The sequence below is a fragment of the Bufo gargarizans genome, chromosome 4, assembly GCF_014858855.1.
Source record: "Bufo gargarizans isolate SCDJY-AF-19 chromosome 4, ASM1485885v1, whole genome shotgun sequence".
Taxonomy (NCBI): Eukaryota; Metazoa; Chordata; class Amphibia; order Anura; family Bufonidae; genus Bufo; species Bufo gargarizans.
Window position 1 is genome coordinate 10,022,196 of NC_058083.1, and position 23,372 is coordinate 10,045,567.

Sequence of the window (23,372 nt, forward strand, 5' to 3'; positions counted from 1 at the left end):
CAAAGCGGGTAGTTTCCCCGGTCAAGATTGCAGGGGGCGCCAGCAGGGCTGCACTGCCAATTAGGCAAGGTGAGGCGATCGCCTGAGGCGGTGCGGCCCTGGTGACAAGTGGCTGGCGGCGGCAGGGCACAGGGAGATGAGCACTTCCATTGTGGAAGCGCTCATCTCCATAGTCATCTGTATCGCCGTCCTCAGGACAGCGATACAGATGGATGCTGCAGGGGAGAGGCGTCTCTCTTCCCCGTTCCTCTGATAGGCTGCAGGCCTAGTGCCCGCAGCCTATCAGAGGCTGGTGCAGGCGGCCGCCACCTGAGCCGTACAGCACGGGACACAGGCCAGAAGAGGCCTGCATCGCATCGCTGCCAGCCTGATGGAGGCAAGTATAAGTGTTTATTTTTTTTTATATGGTACAATACAGGAGAGGAGCGCTGTGGGGGCACTTGTTACTGGCACATAATTGGGGGGCCTCTTACTGGCACATGATTTGGGGGGCATCTATGAGGAGCACTTCTTACTGGCACATTATTGGGGGGCACTATGGGTGCACTTCTTACTGGCACATTATTGGGGGCATCTACTGAGGCCACAAAAAAGGGGTATTTTATATAGGGGGGCTCTGTATAGGGGTATTTTATACTGGGACACATTATGATGGGTACTATGGGGAAGGGGGACAGGAGTACTATGGAGGCATCTATGGGGGGGAACTTGCAAATTATGGGGGATACTGAGGGCATCTACTGGGGCACTATACATGGGGCATTTTCTACTGGTACATTATGGGGGGCACTATATAGGGGTATTTTATACTGGCACATTATGAGGGCACTATGGGGACAGTAGCTTAACTGGGGGCATTAAAAGGGGGTATTTTTTGCACTGGCACGCTTTATAAGGGTGCAATTTTGTACTGTCACATTATAAGGAGAATTATTACTACTGGGGGTCAATGAAGAACATGATTACTAGTATGGGCACTATGGGAGCATTATTACTTCTGGGGCACAGTGGGGACATGTTGGGGGCACTGTAGGAGCCATGTGTGCTCTAGCAGAAAATTATTCCTATTGCTGGTACTTTTGGGAGCACTATTACTGTGGGGGCACCTTAGCACAGTATCAGCTTACCACAATTATTTTTTGGGGACGTTATGTTTACACTATTAGTGTCAGGGGCACTAATTGCGGGGCACAGTTACTTTAGGGCACTGTGTACCAATAATTATTGAAGGGGGCATTGTCTGTGGGGTACTAGTATTATCAGGGGGTTTATCTGTTTCTGCAGTATAATATTGGGGAGCACAGCGGCACAGTATTGGGGGTGGTAGGATGATTTGTCCAGAAGATGGAAGGATGATGGAAAAGTAGTAAAACTAAGATTTTTTTTTGTCAAACTGCAGAGACGAGAAATGGCTGAAAAATGGTGGTCTGGTCTGAAGGTCTGAAAGGAGAAGATGAGGAAACAGAACGTCTACATCACTGGATGTAAGAGGTATGGGGCGCTGTATTACCCTGTATGTTCTGTAGTGATGGGGGGAGGGGGGATATAGAATTTGCCCCACACTGCCGAAGCCTCACACCCATCTACTACATTATCTGTACTCAGAGAGTTATCACTGTGTTATCTGTGGTGTTACATAGGACTGCAAGTGATATCTACTACATAATCTGTAAAAAGTGGCGTGGTCACAGGTTGGAGGGGGGGCGCAATACTTGGCTTGCCCCGGGTGCTGGCTACCCACAGTGCTGCAGTTATGCTTGATGGTAGCACTGAAGGGGTCAACTGGGGGAAGGGGGGGGGGGGGCACTGGTATATTTTCACTTTAGGTCAGGAAGGGGTTAACTCATCATTGCATTTTTCCAAAGGGAGAACATGAACGTGACATTAAATTTGCAATAAACTTTATAAGGCTACATGCACACGACTGCGCCGTGTTTTGCGGTCCACAAGTTGCGGCGGATTCACAAAATACGGATGCCGGCTAAAACAGAGATACCTATTCTTGTCCGGAAAACTGACAAGAATACGGACATGTTCTATTTTTTGGTGCAGATAGCACACGGAGTGCTGTCCGCACTCTTTTGCGGCCCCGTTGAAGTGAATGGATCTGCATCTGAGCTGCAAGAAATGCGGCTCGGATGCGGACCAGAACAACAGTCGTGTGCATGGGGCCTCAGGATGGTTTTATTCCTGGAACCTCAGTTCTTGGTGTTTATGGAGGGTGTAAGAATGAAGAATGTGATTTCACTCGCTGTCCACTCGCCCGGTGCTGAAACAGCCCAAACCCCCAGCTCAGACTGCTGCCAAGCAGATCCAGTCAGGAGTCCTACAAGAACCACTTCCTTAGGCCTCATGCACACGACCGTTGTGTGCATCCGTGGCCGTTGTGCCGTTTTCCGTTTTTTTTCGCAGACCCATTGACTTTCAATGGGTCCGTGGAAAAATCGGAAAATGCACCGTTTTGCAGCCGAGGCCGTGATCCGTGTATCCTGTCCGTCAAAAAAATATGACCTGTCCTATTTTTTTGACGGACAACGGTTCACGGACCCATTCAAGTCAATTCAAGCCGCACACTGCCACCAATGTTGTTACTGCTATAGATGGGGGGCGCACACTGTGCCACCAACGATTTATAACAATAGAGGGAGGAAGGGGGGCCCGATGGGGGGCGCACACTGTGCCACCAACTATTTATTACACTAGAGGGAGGAAGGGGGGGCCGATGGGGGGTGCACACTGTGCCACCAACGATTTATAACAATAGAGGGAGGAAGGGGGGGCCCGATGGTGGGCGCACACTGTGCCACCAACGATATTCAAACTGGGGAGGAGGGGGGGGGGTCTGCCCCCTGCTGCCTGGCAGCCCTGATCTCTTACAGGGGGATATGATAGTACAATTAACCCCTTCAGGTGCGGCACCTGAGGAGTTAATTGTGGTGATCACGGCCCCCTGTAAGAGATCGGGTGCTGCCAGGCAGCAGGGGGCAGTCTTGTGCAAAGTTTGTAGTGTATTCTAACTAGAAGCGTCCCCATCACCATGGGAACGCCTCTGTGTTAGAATATACTGTCGGATCTGAGGTTCACGAAGTAGCTCATATCCGACAGTATATTCTAACATGATGGGGACGCTTCAAGTTAAAATATACCATCGGATTGGAGAAAACTCCAATCCGATGGTATAAAAGAACTCCAGACTTTACATTGAAAGTCAATGGGGACGGATCCGTTTGAAATGGCACCATATTGTGTCAACGTCAAACGGATCCGTCTCCATTGACTTGCATTGTAATTCAGGACGGATCCGTTTGGCTCCGCACGGCCAGGCGGACACCAAAACGACTTTTTTTTCATGTCCGTGGATCCTCCAAAAATCAAGGAAGACCCACGGACGAAAAAACGGTCACGGATCACGGACCTACGGACCCCGTTTTTGCGGACCGTGAAAATAAACTGTCGTGTGCATGAGGCCTTATAGTCTACAAATTACTACTGTAGGTGGCCACACGTCAGAAGAACATCAGCAGAACCTGCGGGACCGGCAGACCATCTAATGTGTGTGTTGGTGCCCCCACTCTCTCCCAGGGTGAAAAAAGGGCTGGCCAACATGTTGGATCCACCACCACCAAACAAACTGCAAACCACTGACTATGTGCTCTCTGCAAAATTCATGGAATCTTGGCAGCAGGTCTAAGGAGACCTGGAGGGTCTACAGAAATGTCTGCTGGTGTCTTCTCTATTGATTTAGTGTGCCCATCATCTTCTTCAAAACAAGTACAATCTGCCATTCAGAAGCCTTGGAGAGGTGGGCAGCAATGCCCCACTATAATAAATTGTCACCTATCCCTTGGTTGATCGCTAGAGGTCCCACTGCTGAGCTCCCATGATCATGAGGATAGGAGTCCCAAGTCAATGGTCAAACCTCGAAAGATCAAATACCTATCATTATCCTTTGTTTATGGTGAGAACACCCCTTTAAAGGGGCCTGTTCTCAGGATAGGTCCTCAATATTAGATTGTGGTAGTCCAATACTCCACACCTCCTCAGATCACCTGTTTCAGGCAGGCGCTGGCACTGGTAATAGTCCAGTGAAAGGAAGCCTCCTTCTGGGACTGTTGTAATTATAGGAGCGGAGCTGCAGTACCTGGCACGGCCACTACACAGTGGACAGAACCTTCTGCTTCCGGTTCCCTCCACTGTATAGTTTCCAACATCAGTGGCTGCCCATAACTACTGCTCGGTGGGGGGTGCAGGGTGTCAGACCCAACGATCAGCTAGACAATCAATATCTAAGTACTGGAAACCCCTTTAAGGGAGCTCTATAATGGCAGCCATATTGCTTGTTTCCTGAACATTGATATAGCAAGTTGCTAAATATTTAAAGGGTATTCCCATCTAGCACATTCATGGCATATTGCTAGGATATGCCATCAATATCACATAGGTGCGGGTTCCACCTCTGGGAATGGGCCCCAGAAGTGGAGAACAGCACACTGAGCATGCAGGGCCATCAAGGTCCCACATGGGAATACCTCCTTAAGAGAAAATGATCGGAGATAGTCCCAGGAATTCATCTTCAGTCTGAACAGGCAGGGCTGCAGTGTAAAGCATCAGCTTGAACCTCTGATGAGACAGGAGGGTACTTCAGACTACCATGTGGTTCCATTAGACAGTGCAGCTAGGCTGAAGCCACCTATCCAGTATTACCCATAGGTGGTGCCTCTCTGCACAATCACGACAACCAGAGGTGTACCGTCCTTTTTGGTCAATAGAAGATGTTTTTCTGGGTGATCACATGACCTGTATATTTTAGGACAAGTGACACATTCACACTATTTTCCAGTAGGGGGCATGTAAGCTTTGGGCTCACACGTATCCCAGCTGAGGATATTATTGCACATGCACTGGACAGCCCGCGTCTTATATTACCCCATCACTTACATATAGACCACATATGTTCATTGTACATGTATCAACCAACTGCATGTAGTAAAAGGTTAGACCTCCAAGATAGGGGCGTGCCCGAATAACAGATCTCACCCACCACGGCATCAGTCGTCCAATTACAGTCCATTTGCTTTTATTAATGCAAAATCCGACAACAGGATCTGTGATTCCTCCACAGGTTTTCCCAATGATCAGCACCAGACAGGCCTCGAAAGGAGTAATCTAGGAGAAGTGGGAGACAAGATAATGTGCGATTACACAACTTCTCTTTATTTAAAGGTGTAACTTAACCACTTCCAGACCGGGCCATTTACCCCCTTCCTGACCAGGCCAAATTTTGCAAATCTGACATGTGTCACTTTATGTGGTAATAACTGGAACGCTTTTACTTATCCAGGCCATTCAGAGATTGTTTTCTCGTGACACATTGTACTTCATGTTACTGGTAAATTTGAGTCAATATGTTTTACCTTTTATTTATAAAAAAAATCCAAAAGTTATCGAAAGTTTTCTAAATTTGAATCTTTCTGCTTTTAAGACAGTGATACCCCATAAAATATTTATTAACATTCCCCATATGTCTACATTCCCCATATGTCTGTTGGCATCATTTTAGTAATGTAATTTTTTTTTTTTAGGACGTTAGAAGGTTTAGAATTTTAGAAGCAATTTTTGAAATTTTTGAGACAATTTCTAGTCCACTTTTTTAAGGACCAGTTCAGTTCTGAAGTCACTTTGTAGGGCTTACATAATAGAACCAACCCATAAATGACCCCATTGTAGAAATGACACCCCTCAAACTATTGAAAACTAGTTTTAGAAAGGTTGTTAACCATTTAGGTGTTCCACAGGAATTAAAGCAAAATGGAGGTGAAATTTCAAAATGTCACTTTTTTTGCAGATTTTCCATTTTAATAATTTTTTTCTTGGAACACATCAAGGGTTAACAACACAACAAACCTCAATATGTATTACCTTGATTCAGCAGTTTGCAGAAACACCCCATATGTGGTCGTATACCGCTGTTGGGCACAGAAGGCAAAGAGCGCCATATGGTTTTTGGAGGGCAGATTTTGCTGGAATGGTCTTTGGGCGCCATGTTGCATTTGAAGAGGCCCTGAGGTACCCCTACAGTGAAAACCACCAAAAAGTGACCACATTTTGTAAACTACACCACCCAATGAATTTATAAGGGGTGTATCGAGCACTTGACTCAACAGCTGTTTCATAGAATTTTTAATACTTGGGTGTAAAAATGAAAAATAAATTATTATTTTTTACAAGAAAATGGTGCTTTATGCCCAAACTTTTTTTTTCACAAAAGATAACAGGAGAATATCCCCCCACAATTTGCTACCCACTTTCTCCTAAATACAGTAACACCCCAATTGTGGTTGTAAACTGTTATTTGGGGATACGCCAGGGCTCAGAAGGGAAGGAGCGGCATCTGGATTTTCTAACATGGAATTTTCTGTTGAATCAGCTGTGTGAGGGCTTATTTTGTGCGAGACAAGCTATAGTTTTTATTGGCACAATTTTGGGGTACATTTGGCTTTCCGGTTGCTTTTTATCTCATTTTTGTAAGGTGAAGTCACAAAAAAGCTGTTTGGTGACTTTTCTATTTTTTTTTTTTTACACCGTTCACTTGATGTGGTAGATCATGTGATATTTTTATAGACCCAGTCATTACGGACAAAACGATATCAAATATGTCTAGTTTTTTTAATCAAAAAAAAAATCATGTTTTTGTGTTGCCATTTTCTTAAAGCCATATATTTTAAAAATTTTCTGGCTATAGTCTTGTGGTAGGGCTTGTTTTTTTGCGGGACGAGGTGACGTTTTTATTGCTACTATTTTGGGGTACAGACGACTTTTTGACCGATTCATATTACGTTTTTTGTGAGGTGACAAAAAAAAACAGTTTTGCCATAAATTTTTCTTTTTACACCATTCACCTGATGAGGTAGATCATGTGATATTTTTGTAGAGCCAATTGTTACGGACGCGGTGATACCAAATGTCTATTTTTTATTTCTTTTTTTACATTTTAAACAATGTAAAAAAAGAAATAAAACAAGCTTTACCCTGGGTTCACACCTGAGCGTTTTACAGCGCGTTCAAACGCGCTGTAAAACGCTCAAGACATGAAATCCAATGCTTCCCTATGGGAATGGTTCACACCTGGGCGTTTTACAGCGCGTACGAACGCGCTGTAAAACGCCCGACGCTCAAACAAGTACTTGAGCTTCTTTGGGGCGTTTTGACGCGCGTTTGTGGCCATAGGACACTGCAGTCAATGACACAAACGCGCGTCAAACGCGCGTTTACTATTACAAAAAACGCGCATAAGAACTCGCAACAAAAACGCGCGTTTGAGAAAAGCTCAGGTGTGAACCCAGGGTTAAAGAAGCTTTAAAGAGCTTTTTTAGAACAAAAAAAATCATGTTTTTGTGTTGCAATTTTCATAGAAAACACTGAATGGAATGGACGGTTTAAAAGTAAAATAACAAAACTTTATTAATATACTGGTTAAAAAATGACTAATGCCTTATTTTCTATATAAATAACAAGGCTAAGGCGAGTAAATAACAAATAGGGGTAAGAAAACATATCCCTCAACAAACACTGTGGACAATCAGCAAACTGTTTATGGTGTGCACAGTGAGCCACAAATAATCCACACTGAAAAAATCCCACCAAGAGGGTGGTGGCAGTCACTAACCTGGGACTATTGTATTGTGCAGTCCCAGCGCTGTCACCACTACAAAACACATTTAGGGTCCATAGTGTATCCTTCAAGACCTAATCTAGGGTATCAAAATATTAGACCTCCCAGGACCCTAAACTAGCGCTATGCTCAAGTCTGGCTAATAACAAATCCCCCTGCTCAACGCGTTTCTAGTGGCCCTGTGGCGGGCACTTCATCAGGAGCTATTAGGGCACAGGAACTGAAAGTTATATACATAGCCTAACAGAGAGAGAGAGGTTGCGATGAGTACTGCATGTAAACCGTGCAGCAGCACCAGCACTAGTATGCCCGAGCACGCCCGCCCATCTCTGCTGTTTAAATAGGGACAGGTCCGTGCTTCAATAGGAAGGCTTGGGTGAAGAGCCCAACCGCAAGAGAGAGGTGTGTCACATCGGAGTAAGCCGCCCCAAGTCTCGGAGACCCGCCTCATCATAAACAATAATGCATCCCAGTCCACAGTAAGGTAACGGAGGGATCTATAAGCGGTCATAGACAATAGCTAAGAAAGAGGGGGAGGAAGGTATAAACATAGGGAAGGGAAGTGTAATCAGAAACAGACAATCAATACAGTTTATCCGAGACATCTACAAATGACGACAGTAATCATATGTAATCTGGCTACATAAAAGGAACAATTCATATGTGCAAGAATTGTGGCAATTTAGGACGGATTATGACAGTGATCACCTGCTCAAAAATAGCGAACAACCTGATACATCATATGTCGTTAAAACCACTTGACATGTGTATGTGAGGAGGCCAGGAGGAGAACGATGACAGATATATGGAGAGCTACAACCTTACAGTTGAATGAAGCAGGTATAACTGCTCCACTCATTTAGACCTCGGTTTTTCTGTACATAACCGGAAAATCCATTCCAACTCTTTACACAATAATTTGTTGTCCTTATTTCCCCCCTAGGTAATTAGACTATTCGCTCAATTTCCTGGAAGCTAATCATCCCTGAATCACCTCCATGTAGGTCGACGACGTGACTGGCCAGGGTGGTGTCCCTTTTATTCCGGATATCACTGAGATGTTCGCCGATACGTCGTCTAAATTCACGGATGGTCTTGCCCACATATTGCAGGCCACAGGAGCAGGTGATAAGATATACAGTATAACTCCCGTGGTTCTGCAATTAATGAACGTTCTGATCTCAAAGTTCTGGGAGTGACAGTACTAGTGAAAGTTTTGCTAACTTTCATGGAATTACAGGCGATGCAACCGCTACTTCTGAAATTGCCCTTGATATTATGTGACAGCCAAGTCTGAGGCTGTGACGGTTTAGTGAAACTGTGCACCAGCCGATCTTTAAGGTTCCGACCTCTCCGAAACGTGATGGAGGGAGAATTCCCAAGTAGATCACCTATATCGGGGTCTGTTCTAAGACTGCCCCAATAACGATTGACCAACTCCCTTACCATGTGGTGTCCTGCATCATACGTCCCAATGATTCTTAGGCCATCATCACTGTCATCCTTATGTTTGGGGACGAGAAGATCCTTTCTCCCAACGCAGCGGGCATGATGGTATGCTTCATTAAGGACAAAGAGTCCGAATATCCTCTTGATCTAAATCTATGTCTAAGATCATCAGTCACAAATTTAAAATCAGAGGTATTCAAACAATTTCGTCTCGCTCTCAAGTATTGTCCCTTGGGGATGCCATTACGCAGTGCCCAAGGGTACCAATTTCCCCACTGCAAGAGATTGTTTGTGGCAGTGGATTTCCTATAGATCCTAGTGGACAGGCGATTATCCTCCCCCCTAGTGATTGTTAGATTAAGGAAGGTCATGGAGTCATGGTCAATCCTGGAGGTGAAGTATAGCCCCAAATCATTGATGTTGAGTCGTGCTCCAATGGAGCTAAACTGTTTGATATCCCCCTTCCACAATATCAACGCGTCATCAATGTATCTCAGCCAGAGTTGGATACATGATGACCACTCCTCACATTGATCGCCGAAAACCACTCCTTCCTCCCACTAGCCAAGGTAGTGGTTAGCAAAAGTCAGGGCGCAAGGGCTCCTCATTGCCACCCCCCTGAGCTGGCAGAAGATTTTGCCATTGAAGAAAAAGATGTTATGCTGTAGGATGAAGTCCAATGACACCACAAACTCATTATGGCTGGCAAGATGAGTCCCCCGTTGGTTGAGAAACCAACCTACCGTTTCCAATCCTCTTGTATGCGGAATGGAACTATATAAAGCCTCCACATCCAGACTGGCCAATAGTTCATCCTCCTCACAGATGACATCATTCAGATTGTTGAGGACATCCATAGTGTCACGTACATAGCATGGCAGCGAAACAACGAAAGGACGCAGAATGTTGTCCACATACAGTACAGACCAAAAGTTTGGACACACCTTCTCATTCAAAGAGTTTTCTTTATTTTCATGACTATGAAAATTGTAGATTCACACTGAAGGCATCAAAACTATGAATTAACACATGTGGAATTATATACATAACAAAAAAGTGTGAAACAACTGAAAATATGTCATATTCTAGGTTCTTCAAAGTAGCCACCTTTTGCTTTGATTACTGCTTTGCACACTCTTGGCATTCTCTTGATGAGCTTCAAGAGGTAGTCACCTGAAATGGTTTTTACTTCACAGGTGTGCCCTGTCAGGTTTAATAAGTGGGATTTCTTGCGTTATAAATGGGGTTGGGACCATCAGTTGCGTTGTGGAGAAGTCAGGTGGATACACAGCTGATAGTCCTACTGAATAGACTGCTAGAATTTGTATTATGGCAAGAAAAAAGCAGCTAACAGTCTATTCAGTAGGACTATCAGCTGTGTATCCACCTGACTTCTCCACAACGCAACTGATGGTCCCAACCCCATTTATAACGCAAGAAATCCCACTTTTTAAACCTGACAGGGCACACCTGTGAAGTGAAAACCATTTCAGGTGACTACCTCTTGAAGCTCATCAAGAGAATGCCAAGAGTGTGCAAAGCAGTAATCAAAGCAAAAGGTGGCTACTTTGAAGAACCTAGAATATGACATATTTTCAGTTGTTTCACACTTTTTTGTTATGTATATAATTCCACATGTGTTAATTCATAGTTTTGATGCCTTCAGTGTGAATCTACAATTTTCATAGTCATGAAAATAAAGAAAACTCTTTGAATGAGAAGGTGTGTCCAAACTTTTAGTTTGTACTGTACGTACTAATGTTTTGTATAAGGCTGCCGACCCCTGACACTATGGGTATACCCTTGAGGGGATTGGTACCTTTGTGTATTTTAGGTACACTATAAAAGCATGCCATAACTGGATGTGAAGGGAGCAAAAAATCCAATTCACCTTTATTAATTAGGTGATTGAATAATGCTGTTTTTACAATAGTTGCCAAACATGAGCGATACTGATCAAGCGGGTTGTCGCGTAACACTTCATAACATTGTCGGTCAGATAGAATATAGAATATTGGCAGATAAGAACCATTTGGCTCATCTAGTCTGCCCAATATACTAAATACTATGAATAGCCCCTGGCCCTATCTTATATGAAGGATGGCCTTATGCCTATCCCATGCATTTTCTCACACATGGTGAGGCACTGTTGTTTATCAAGGATGACAATGTCCCCCCTCCCCCCCTTATCGGAGGGTTTGATGGTGATTTGTTCATCCCTTTCTAGGGATAGTAGTCCCTCCAGTTCTTGTTCCTTCAAGTTAGGATGGCATGGGACACATCCCTCCAAATGACGTAATTCCTGAGTGATCATCTCAAGAAACGTATATAAGGGAGAATTGTCATTTATTGGTGGGGTCTGTGTAGATAAATGACTGGAAAAGGTGCACCACAATGATATGCAACTGACAATACTGGCTAATCCCTCAAGCTGAAAAAGCTCCCTCAAGCTAAAAACTTAAACTTTAGCCAATGTTTTCCAGTCAGGAACACCTCAGAGCCCTTTTGCACCACCGTCAAGGTATCTCAGTGTGGCGTGGGTCCTACCACTAGACTACCTATGGTGTGTGAACACGGTCACATTTTTAGTGATTCGTCCTGCCTCGTAGAAGGTAATCCGAGACTGGTGGGGTGCCTCCTAAAAAAAAAACTCTTTTACCTTGCGTGTTACCCCTACCTTTATTGGTTCTCCCACTGTCACGACCATGGTCATGGTCGTGACTCTTTGAGCCGCATGCAGTTGCCAGTGGTTAGGTTTGTTGTCAACCTCAGGTGAGGGCTGTTAGTATCTTGCCTCACGTGTGGTTGCCGCTGGCAACATGATAGTATTGGCAGTGTAGCAGCCTGAGCAGTGGCTAGGCAGCTTGCTGTCAAGTGCATGTGGTTGCACCTGGCAACCTGTCTAGGTATGTGTGCACTTTCCCTGTTTTGTGTGCATGGGGTTTATGTGTGTGCACTGTGACATATTCCCTTCACTTGCGGTTGTCTGCGGCAACGTGTTGTTTGTGTACATGTGGTGGCAGTGTCTCGGCCTTCTGGCTGGCTCCCAGGACATGGTTGCCACGCATGTCGTTGCCGGATGTAACAGCTGCAGTGTGATAGTTGTTTGTACACTTCCCCTTTAAGTGGCTGTCTTCTCTTGCCTGGTGTAGGAAGGGTTAATTCCCTTATTAGTGTGTGAACACTGGGTGTGTCTGTGTGTGGGTGTGGCTACTGGCTATTTAGCTTCCGCTGGATGCCTGTATCTGAGGGGTACTCAAGCCATGTGTTATGCTGGAGTCATCCTCCTGGTCATATACCATCTGCCAGTGAGGGCCACCCTTGTGGTCATAAGTTTATGTATGATGTTATGAAGATGTTTCTTTGGTCTTTCTGTTTATTGCAGCTATGGTTTCCTGGGTTCCTGTGTGATGTGTGCTGTGTGCTGTGTCCGTTTGTGTTGTTGTGGACAGCAGCACTTGTACATGGGTTCCAGGCTGTGTGTCTGTGGCAGGTAGGTGTGGTTCTTGTTTCACTTACCTGCCATTGCCATATGCTGTATATGTTCCCCTTTCCTTGCAGCTTGGCTAGTGAGACTCCTGTCTAGGAGGAACAGGTCATCTTACCCTGCTGGTAGTCCAGGGCAGTCCTGAGGGCTAGTAGGGACCCTAGGTTACGGAGTATGAGCCCAGGGTCAGAATTAGGGATGTATTAGGAGGTGACCTGCTCCCTGATTCCTGTCCTGGCCTAGCAGTGACAACATCTTCTGTCATCGCACGGGTGAGGGTTTTCCCCATCCTCAGCCGTGACACCCACATCCTCTATTTGTCTGTGTGTTGGGAGTCGATCTACTTCTATTAGAGTCTGTCTCACTCTCACACTCCGAGGAGGAATGTTCTGTGTCAGTTCCTGTAATTTTATTTTTACTACCTCCAAACTCAAAGATCCTCGCCTCTTTAAAGTCCCGAGTATCCCTGATGTATTGGCAGTGTTTTTTATTTTTGATAAAGAGGGTGAATTTTTCCACTGCCAGTTGCAAAGTATTTTCTTTTTTACTGAAGTCAGAATTATTACTGAACTTTTTGGCGTGTTCAATACTCTCCTTCAATTCCCTGTCTGTTCTGGACAAAAGAGTTTTCTCCGCCCCTAGTAACAACCGCATTAGGCGGAAGGAGGAATCAATTGACTCTTTTTCCCATTTCGCAAAGGAATTCTGGAGAGTGTAGTCTAGCAGCAGGTGTGATGGGGATGCGTAATCCCCGTGGGACTATGTTGTCTTTAATATATGTTTCAAGGGATTGTTGTTCTCACCACGTCCTCATATGATCCTTAAAAATCCTCATCAAGTTTCTAAATGCACTGGTGATACTTATGGAAGGGAAGCGTAATCAGAAACAGACAATCAATACAGTTATCAGTTCAGACTTCCACCCTATGTTTATACCTTCCTCCCCCTCTTTCTTAGCTATTGTCTATGACCGCTTATAGATCCCCCCTGTTACCTTACTGTGGACTAGGATGCATTATTGTTTATGATGAGGCGGGTCTCCGAGACTTGGGGCGGCTTACTCTGATGTGACATGCCCCTCTCTTGCGGTTGGGCTCTTCAGCCAAGCCTTCCTCCTGAAGCACGGACCTGTCCCTATTTAAACAGCAGAGATGGGCGGGCGTGCTCGGGCATACTAGTGCTGGTGCTGCTGCACGGTTTACATGCAGTACTCATTGCAACCTCTCTCTGTCTGTTAGGCTATGTATATAACTTTCAGTACCTGTGCCTTAATAGCTCCTGATGAAGTGCCCGCCACAGGGCCACTAGAAACGCGTTGAGCAGAGGGATTTGTTATTAGCCAGACTTGAGCATAGCGCTAGTTTAGGGTCCTGGGAGGTCTAATATCTTGATACCCTAGATTAGGTCTCGAAGGATACACTATGGACCCTAAATGTGTTTTGTAGTGGTGACAGCGCTGGGACTGCACAATACAATAGTCCCAGATTAGTGACTGCCACCACCCTCTTGGTGGGATTTTTTCACTGTGGATTATTTGTGGCTCACTGTGCACACCATAAACAGTTTGCTGATTGTCCACAGTGTTTGTTGGGTGATAGATATGTTTTCTTACCCCCATTTGTTATTTATATATAGAAAATAAGGCATTAGTTATTTTTTAACCAGTATATTAATAAAGTTTTGTTATTTTACTTTTAAACTGTCCATTCCATTCAGTGATTTATAGTTTGAATCTGTGACGGTAAACACATTAACCTTTGCTATTCTGTGATGATTGCAATTTTCATAGAGCCATATTTTTTTTTATATTTCTGGCTATGGTCTTGTGAGGGGGCTTATTTTTTGCGGGATGAGGTGACGTTTTTATTGATACCATTTTGGTGATGGATATCTTATGTGGTAGATTATATGATATTATATAGCCGGACGCGGTGATACCAAATATAAAAAAAAAATTCTTCTATTTTTTAAAACTGATTTGGGGCGAACTTTTTTTTCCCAAAACACTTTATTTTTCTTATTTTTAACATTTTTTATTTTACACTTTTTGTCCCCCATAAGGTCATACAAGACCTCTGGGGGACATTTAACTTCATTTATTTAATTTTTTTTAACTACTGACATAGCCCCAGTTACAGGGGACACCCCCCCCCCCCCCCCCCCGGAGAGACGTCCATTCAGAGATAAACCCGACCGACCCGGACATTTATAGTCAATGGGCGGTCGGGAAGTGGTTAAAGGGGATGTCCAGGGTTTTACAAGTGATGGCCTGTCCCCAGGATAGGCCATCAATTTCTCATCCGCTTGAGTCTGATACCCTGCACCCCCAAAATCCTCAATGCAAAATCTGTAACCCACATACCATCTGTCTAGCCATTACCATGTACTATTAGTAATACAGTGCTTCCTCAGGATACAATATTTTCAACATACAATGGTTTTTTCTGGGCCATTGTAAGTTAAAACCAGACTCAAGATACACTGGGGGTCATTTATCAAACTGGTGTAAAGTAAAACCAGCTTAGTTGCCCATAGCAAACAATCAGATTCCACTTTTCATTTTCCAAAGGAGCTGTCAAAAAAGAAAGGTGGAATCAGATTGGTTGCTATGGGCAACTAAGCCAGTTCTACTTTACACCAGTTTGATAAATGCTCCAAAATGTCTCAGACTTAGATCCAACCAATCCACACGGCCATTTCAATAGTAAAACACCTTTATTGGTTGTCTAGTAGCTCCTCTCCGGTACTACATGTTCAGTACTGCCCCCTCTCTGTGCCAGGAGGAGCTGCTCCTTTGGACACCTGTTGAGCGGCGACTACATTGTATTTTTCTGGTACATCTATGTACTATGCAAGATCCTCACCATAGAAAGTCACTTACAGCACCCAACATCTATTCCTGACTGTTTTACTTAAAGGTGTTATCCAACAGTATAAACACCTGCCACAACACCCAGGCCCCTCCTATGGAAGATACTTACCCGGTCCCCGACACCTATATACCTTCAGATCCCTACATGGCCGCCGATGCATCTCCCTTTCGAGCGAATCAAAACATCCAGCGACGGATGGATGCAGCCACCAGCAGGTTGTGACGGTGACCAGCCCACTTGATGCTAGGGAAGCAGGTCAACGTCGCGGCCTGCTATTGGCTGCACCCCCCACTCCCCAGATGTTTTGATCCGTGCGATGAGGAGGTGCAGCGGCAGCCGTGTAGTGATCCAGAGGGACGCGGGTGTCGGGGAGCAGGTAACTATATTCCATAGGAGGGACCAGGGAATTGTGGAGGGTGTTTATACTTTTGGTTAACCCCTTTAAGGACATCAGTTATCTGGTGCTTCTATTTTTTATTTTATTTAGATTTAATGATAGGAGCTTAGGTACAGGCGTAACAAGCATACTGGGTGCCCTGTTGTCAGAGGAGGTCCAAAGGCCCCTCTTTCACATAAGAAGGCACCAGTACAGTGGTCTCCCATGTTACAATATTAATAGATTCTGGAACGACCATTGTAAGTTGAAACCATTTTGACTTCATGGAGTCCATGGAAAACAAGTAATAGGTTCCAAAGTCCAAAAATGTCACCGAAGATAAGAAAAAGTGAAGTTCTGAAGAAAAATAAGCATATAACCGAGACATATAAAGCAATGAAACTGAGGTGCAAGGCCACAGGAACCTGTCTTTAAGGGATTGTCCGAGTTACGTAAAAAATAATAATAATAAAGTACTGCAAATCTGATGGTTAGCAATAGATACATAAGCTAAGCAAGTTTTAGGTAAAAAAAAATATAGATATTTACTAATTTCCCTAGTTCTGTCCTGGCCCCTTTGTTTGTTTACATGCAGTTGCAGAGCTCTGAAGCCGTGTAACAATCTCAGAGGTTACCCTCGTAAATATTTGTGAGTGTCAGTAAAGACTGCCTTTCCCCTCCCGCTGCTTTGCAAAGGGAATGAATAAAAGTGATGCCCTGTCTGCTGGGATACTCATGTTGTATGTGTACAACTACAAGTCCCAGTTGTACAGTACAATGACACTGCTGATATACACAGGATCTTCCCCCTACCTCTTCTTGTGCAATGCTCTGCAGACACTTCCTCACAGCCAGCAGAAGAGTACAGAGGAGAGGACTCCTTTGGTCTTTGTCAGCTCTGTGTTTGCAGAGTAAGGAGGGAGAGAAGATCTGTGCACAGAATTTATCTCCTCACTGTCTGGAGAAGAGGAAACCCTGTAGCTACTCAGTACGTGAGGCACAGCCTCCAGCCCTGAGTCTGTGCTGCTGATGGTAGAAAGGGTTAATCTTTGCTGAAGAATCTAGGCTTGTCGTCCTTCTCAACTCTCCTCTTATAACCTCTTCCCACAATCGCCTCCAAGATTTCTCCTATGCATCCCCCGTACTCTGGAACTCTCTACCCCAATATATCAGACTCTCACTTACTGTGGAAACCTCAAAAGAAACCTGAAAACCCACCTCAGCAAACAAGCCTACAACCTACAGTAACCCTGTTGCCACTACACTGCCATATGAGCAGCTTCTACCCTTACCTCTTCTTCTGTACCAGTCTGTAACTCGTCTTGTTCATGCTTATTATACTATGTTTTATATAATGCATGTGCATATTCTTTGGAGAGTGCTGCTGTTTTCTTTTTTTTTTTTTAGCTATCTATCTAATATTTATATGCATATGGCCATGCTAAATCTGACAGCAGTAGGTAGGGTGCTGGGAGAGCAGGACACACAACTTTTGTGAAGCTTTTGTTATCAGGAGTAGTGTGAATATAAAGTTTTAATCTCTTCTTATGTGCCCAGGAGCGACTGTTAAGCACTGTTTGCACTGAGCTACTTCAAAGCCCACCCCCTCTGATCTGATTGACAGCTGTAGTGGTCTTCTGCTTGGATGCTAAGGCTGAGGGGAGGGGCAGTAATGAAGGTCAAAGCAGAGAGCTGAGAGTACTTCAGAGTAAAGCTCCGCCTACTGGGCACTTGAAAGAGCAGAATTTGGCAGAATAAAACTTAATATTCACACTAATGCTGAAGAGAAAGGCTCCACAAAAGCTATGTTTGCACTGCTCCCCCCAGACTCTATCTAATGCTGTCAGCAGCTTGACATGGTCAAACCTGTCGACAGGCACCCTTTAATGTATATGTCCGCCTTTACAGAGGTATTCTTCCCTAGAACACATCCCAGTGGAGCATAATATTTTAGCTCCACATTCAGTTTCCACCTTAGTGTCCTGTCCTTGGAGGCCCCTAGAAAACAGGGGTCCCGGGCAGCTGCCCAGATTGTCACAGCCTAAAGTCGGCCCTGATTATTCTGCTGAGAATAAATTGTACAAATGTAGGAATTCTTAAGATTGTGACTTCTCCAGTGTTTGGCTACTCGATGATTTAGCTCTATGAAAAGTTTATCTAGATATTAACATTCTGCCCGTGACCTACAGCAGCCGCGTCATACGGAGAACTGTTTCCAAATGTTGTCAAGACTATAATAATATTTATCCAGATACTAATTTTTATTCTTTGCATCTCACATAGTTTTTATTGCTTTGTGCTTAGTCTGTAAGGCCAAACAAATGTTTTATGGGTCTGCTCCACCACAGCTGTATTTTTTTGAATTTTTTTTGAGATCACGTTTGTACCAGATCATTTTAAGGAAACCTAAAAGGGGTATTCCAATCTGAGACAGATTTCACAATACAAACTGCATACATTGTTAAAATTCTTAGACCTGATGAGGCTGGTGTACTTACTTTGAAAATCTATTTCAGAATACTTTCTTTGCGGCTATTTGGGACCCAAACCTATCTGACTTGATGGTATATCCTAGCGATATGGCATCTGTGTCCCAGATGAGAATACCCCTTTACCTTAGCATTTTATATATATATATATATATATATATAGTTTTACTATGTTTTATTGCTTTTATTTCAAGGATTACAAACCATTTCGTACATGATTTTCTAAATCCAGTCAATCCAATGCAAGCAGTTCTCAATGTACAGTTCTCGTACGCTGTTATTTGGCATGGATTTTCAAAGTAAGTACACCCGCCTCATCAGGTCTAAGAGATCGATTGTGAAATCTGGTGAAAGATCCTCTTACACACACATTTGATGTATATCTACGGTGCATGGTTCCTAACAGGTTAACTGCTTACCTGAGCTACATCCAGCAGATATATCTGCAGGAAAAAGGCTGCTGCGCTCCCTGCCACCTGGTTGGGGGCTCCGCCTATGGCATAGCACACTTTGCTGAGGACAGAGATTTTGCAGTGCTTGATCTGGAAGTGTTAATGATAAAAACGTATGACATTAATATACCATAGAGATAATATGAGCATGTATGTATAGAGAAAGAGGAAAGAGTTCTTTAAAGTAAGAGAAGTCAAACTTTGGAATGCCATTAAAAAAACAAAAAAACATCAAAAAGATTAAAATGGGTAGTATATTATAAACACACCTGGGCAGAACTGGAGGGCCAAATCTTTGGGAGACTATTGTAAAATGAACAAAGTAGAAGAACAATGCTGGAGGTGTGGAGAACCCCATGCTGGCTTGATCCACATTTGGTGGTTGTACCCAAAAATCTAAGTCTTCCGGACAAAAGTCAATGAGTTAATGCATTAATGAACCCAGCAGCGCAACCACTGGGGAAATGAAGCATTACCTGGTGACCATTGAATTCAATAGACTGTCTATATAACACACAGGAATAAGTGCACACATTTGAGATTTACAGTATCTCAGAATATCCTATCAGGGTCGGAGTCAGATAGTTACACCTAGAAGCTCTGCTCTCTCTGCAACTGCTGCGCCCTCTCCACTGTGATTGACAGGGCCGGGTGTGATGACGTTTACACTGCCTGGCCCTGTCAAAAAAAGTGCACAGGACGTGGCAGTTGCAGAGAGAGCTGAGCCTCTAGGTGTAATGGTAACGCCCCCGTTGCTCCTAGAAGTTCATTTGCATGTAATAAAACATCATTTTTCTCAGTAATGTGGACTCATATGAACATGGGACCAACACAGATGCCTTCAGCTGCCAAGCGCACATGTAACAGGTCAGTCAGTGTCATAGGTACAAAACTGCTGACAGATGCCCTTTAAGCCCAGCCCTGTTCTGTCTGGAAATGCCCCAGAAAGACCTCTTTACCACAAATCTCACAACTTTAAGGGATCAGTTAGTCTGCTTTAAATATTACATTTTCAGAAAATTCCACAAAAAACTCCAACGGTAATTCTAAGGGCACTTTCACACTAGCGTTATTCTTTTCTGGCATTGAGTTCCGTCACAGGGGCGCTATACCGGAAAATAACTGATCAGTTATAGCCCCATGCATTCTGAATGGAGAGTAATCCGTCCAGGATGCATCAGGATGTCTTCAGTTCAGTCTTTTTGACTTTTCAGGATGGAGATAATACCGCAGCATGCGGCATTGTGGTCTGTGCATGCTCAGATCGCAAAAATTTGAAAAAATAAATAAATGCCAGATCCGTTTTTCCGGATGACACCGGAGAGACGGATCCGGCATTTCAATGCATTTGTCATACGGATCAAGATCCTGATCCGTCTGACAAATGCCATCAGTTTGCATGCGTTTTGACGGATCCGGCAGGCAGTTATGTCGCCAGAACTGCCTGCCGGAATCCTCTGCCGCAAGTGTGAAAGTAGCCTAATTAGACTCTAATCACCCATCAGTATCAAGTTCCTCCACTTTTGTGTGCCCTACTACAACTTTAACACTTCCTGCCTTCCAGTTACAGTCTATTCGCACTGCAAGCGTACGCTACAAATGTATTTGTAGGATGCCATTCACCTGACGGGTGCCCCAAGAGTGTCCTTTGGCACCTGGGGGGCTGGCCTATGTCGGTAGACCTTTTATTCAGCCGTATGCACTTGAATGGGACAAGGCTGCAATACTCAGAAAAGTTGCTATGAAAACTGCAGGCAAACAAATTGCAAACGGAACTACACATAATAATAGTAAAAATATTTGCACCTGCAAAACTATATATAAAATACTAAGTTAAAGGGGTGTTCCCATCTGGGACACTGACGGCATATCGCCTTTTACCTGCTATATTATGTAGTGTCTTTGTGTATTTTTGCATGACCGTGGCGTGACCGCGCTGACTCTCTGCGACCAGGCGGAGCTGTGTGAGTGACACATGCCGTTATCTGTCTGCCCCATGAACTGGCGAGCAGTCAGTTCACAGAAAGAGACAAGAAGATTTCCTCTATAAGTCGGTCTACGGGAAGGTGCGGATGACAGATAAGAGGAGGGTTCTGCATATCTGCTGCCACGCGTTTCCCAGTATCTATAGTAATGGTGTTTAGTAAGCAAAGTCACTAAAAACTACTTGGTGGGGGGTCAGCAGCACACCCGACTGAACCTGTGGCTGATGGACAGAAGAGAATTATTGGGATACTGACAGAGGAATTCACTTATATTTAGCAACCAGAGTCAGGTAGATGCTGCTAAAGCAAAGAAAATAACAGGATTCATTGAAGAGGTGCAGATGCATGTGACACAAGTCATATGGAATATTGGGGTGGATTTAGTATCCCGAGTGACAGATCTGGTGCATGTAGTAAGGAGTTAATCACTTTTCAGTGCAGGGAAATGGTTTTAAGAATGGGTTTAAGTGATGTGCAGGCCACATGGCGTGCTGCGGGGGCGGCAGGTCACTGTCCTGAAGAGCGCACAGGTGCTGGACGAGGAGGTAGAGGCACACTGTTCTGCACACTCAGGCATGGGGATGCTGCAGGCTGGTAAGGGCCCCTGGGGCCTCCAGATCCTTGCATGGAGCTAAGGATACAGAGGTCGCCGCAGAGGCCATTGATTAACTATTATTAATACTTCACCGAATATTAAAGGGGTTGTCTCATCTCAGACATTGATTGCATATCGCTAGGATAAGCCATCACTGTGAGATAGTAGCGGGTCACAGAGGTGGGACCCGCACCTAGCTCCAGAACGGGGCCATGAAATTGAAGGAGAGCACAGCGGGCTCTCCATTCATAGCTATGGGAGTTTCAAAAATAGCTGAGCGAGAGCACTCCCATAGCTGTGAACGGAGGATGGCCCTGTGTGATGCTACTCTCTGGGGGCCACGTTCTGGAGATAGGAGCGGGTCCCAGAGTTGGGATCTATACCTATCTCACATTGATGGTGTCACGGTGGGGAGTGGGGGGGAAACTCCCCACCGAACGTAAACGGGAATAGCAATTAGGCCTGGATGTCGGGAAAAGGGAGCAATACACCTCCTAAAGCAACCCTGATCCTAGCCCTGACGCCTATCCATGTCACTGGACCCAGATGGTGGGAGGGCTCATACACAAGAACCTCAGACCCTGAGTCGCCCTGAAGATCCCTGAAAGTAAGGTCAGGAACTAGAGATGACCTGTTTCTCCACAACATGGATGAACAGGAGTCTGAACAGGCCTAGCAGCAAGCCTAGCAGCAAAGATAGGGGAAGACAGTGAACAGCAACTAGATCAGCAGGTAAGAACCCAGTGATACAACACACCGGAACAACAAGCACTTACCTGCTGCAGAAACAGGGTGGAACACCAATAACTACCTGGACCGCCATGCAAACCGGATACATGACGGCACCAGCAAGAGCTGCTCACTGACTTGTAGTTCACCCTCCGGGGAACCCAGGAGCCCTCTCACCGAAGGCACAGACAAACAGGGGGATGTCTAGCATCCAAGCAGGACAATACACATCAACGACAGTCCAGACATGGAACGACAACTAGACATACAACAGACCCCGAACATAAGCCACACCAAACATATACAAAGGAAGGTAGGGTAGAATACATAGAAACATAGGTAAGACATTGGGAAAACCAACCAAGAATGGAATCCAACTGACCTTAAACTCACAGCAACAGGATAAGTAGAGCCACGAGACCACACCCAGATCCACACCTTAACCCCATAACCACCTGGGGAGAAGCCAGGAATTGGGAGCTGTGCACACACATCCAGAAACAACACATTGCTTCAGGCAGCTGCATGCACGGCAGACGTGTCATGGCAAACTACACCGGGACCGAGACACAGCAGTGACAGATGGCATATCCTAGCGATATACCATCAATATCTGAGATGAGACAATCTGAGATAATATTGACACAAATCTAAAGGAGGTTTAAAAAAAAAAAATAAGCCACTGGGAGAAGTCTTATGGATGAAAATTCAAATCTTTCGGTGTGGTATACTGGAGAACCAGGGGAAATTTCTTAGGTTTCGTGAGCACAGAACCACCCGTTTTTTGATACTACATAGATTCTATTACACATAGGGCTGCGTAACAGGGCCGAACATTTAAATCAATCTTTTCATCATATGTAAAGACTTTTGTTTAATTTAAATTGAATTTTCTTGCCTTTTTGCTGGTAGCACCTTAGGCCTCTTTCACACGGGCGAGTTTTCCACGCGGGTGCAATGCGTGACGTGAACGTATTGCACCCGCACTGAATCCGGACCCATTCATTTCTATGATGCGTGAAAATAACCACTGCACATGAGTGCAGATGAGTGGTTATTTTCACATGAGTGGTTATTTTCACGCATCACTTGTGCGTTGTGTGAAAATCGCAGAATGTTCTATAGTCTGCATTTTTCACGCAATGCAGGCCCCATAGAAGTGAATGGGGCTGCGTGAAAATCGGATGGCATCCGCAAGCAAGTGCGGATGCGGTGTGATTTTCACGCACGGTTGCTAGGAGACGATCGGGATAGGGACCCGATCT

General features: G+C 44.7%; 1 protein-coding gene across 1 annotated transcript in view; it reads right to left on the minus strand.

Annotated features, from left to right (window-relative positions):
• Window positions 1-23,372, minus strand: part of MFSD2B (major facilitator superfamily domain containing 2B) — a 56,200-nt gene that overhangs the window by 29,007 nt on the left and 3,821 nt on the right. Inside the window, exons 2-3 of the mRNA XM_044291963.1 lie at window positions 18,766-18,888; window positions 5,042-5,166 (exon numbers count right to left, since the gene is read on the minus strand). Coding sequence (XP_044147898.1) covers window positions 5,042-5,166; window positions 18,766-18,888 — 248 coding nt within the window. The remainder of the gene's footprint in view (window positions 1-5,041; window positions 5,167-18,765; window positions 18,889-23,372) is intronic.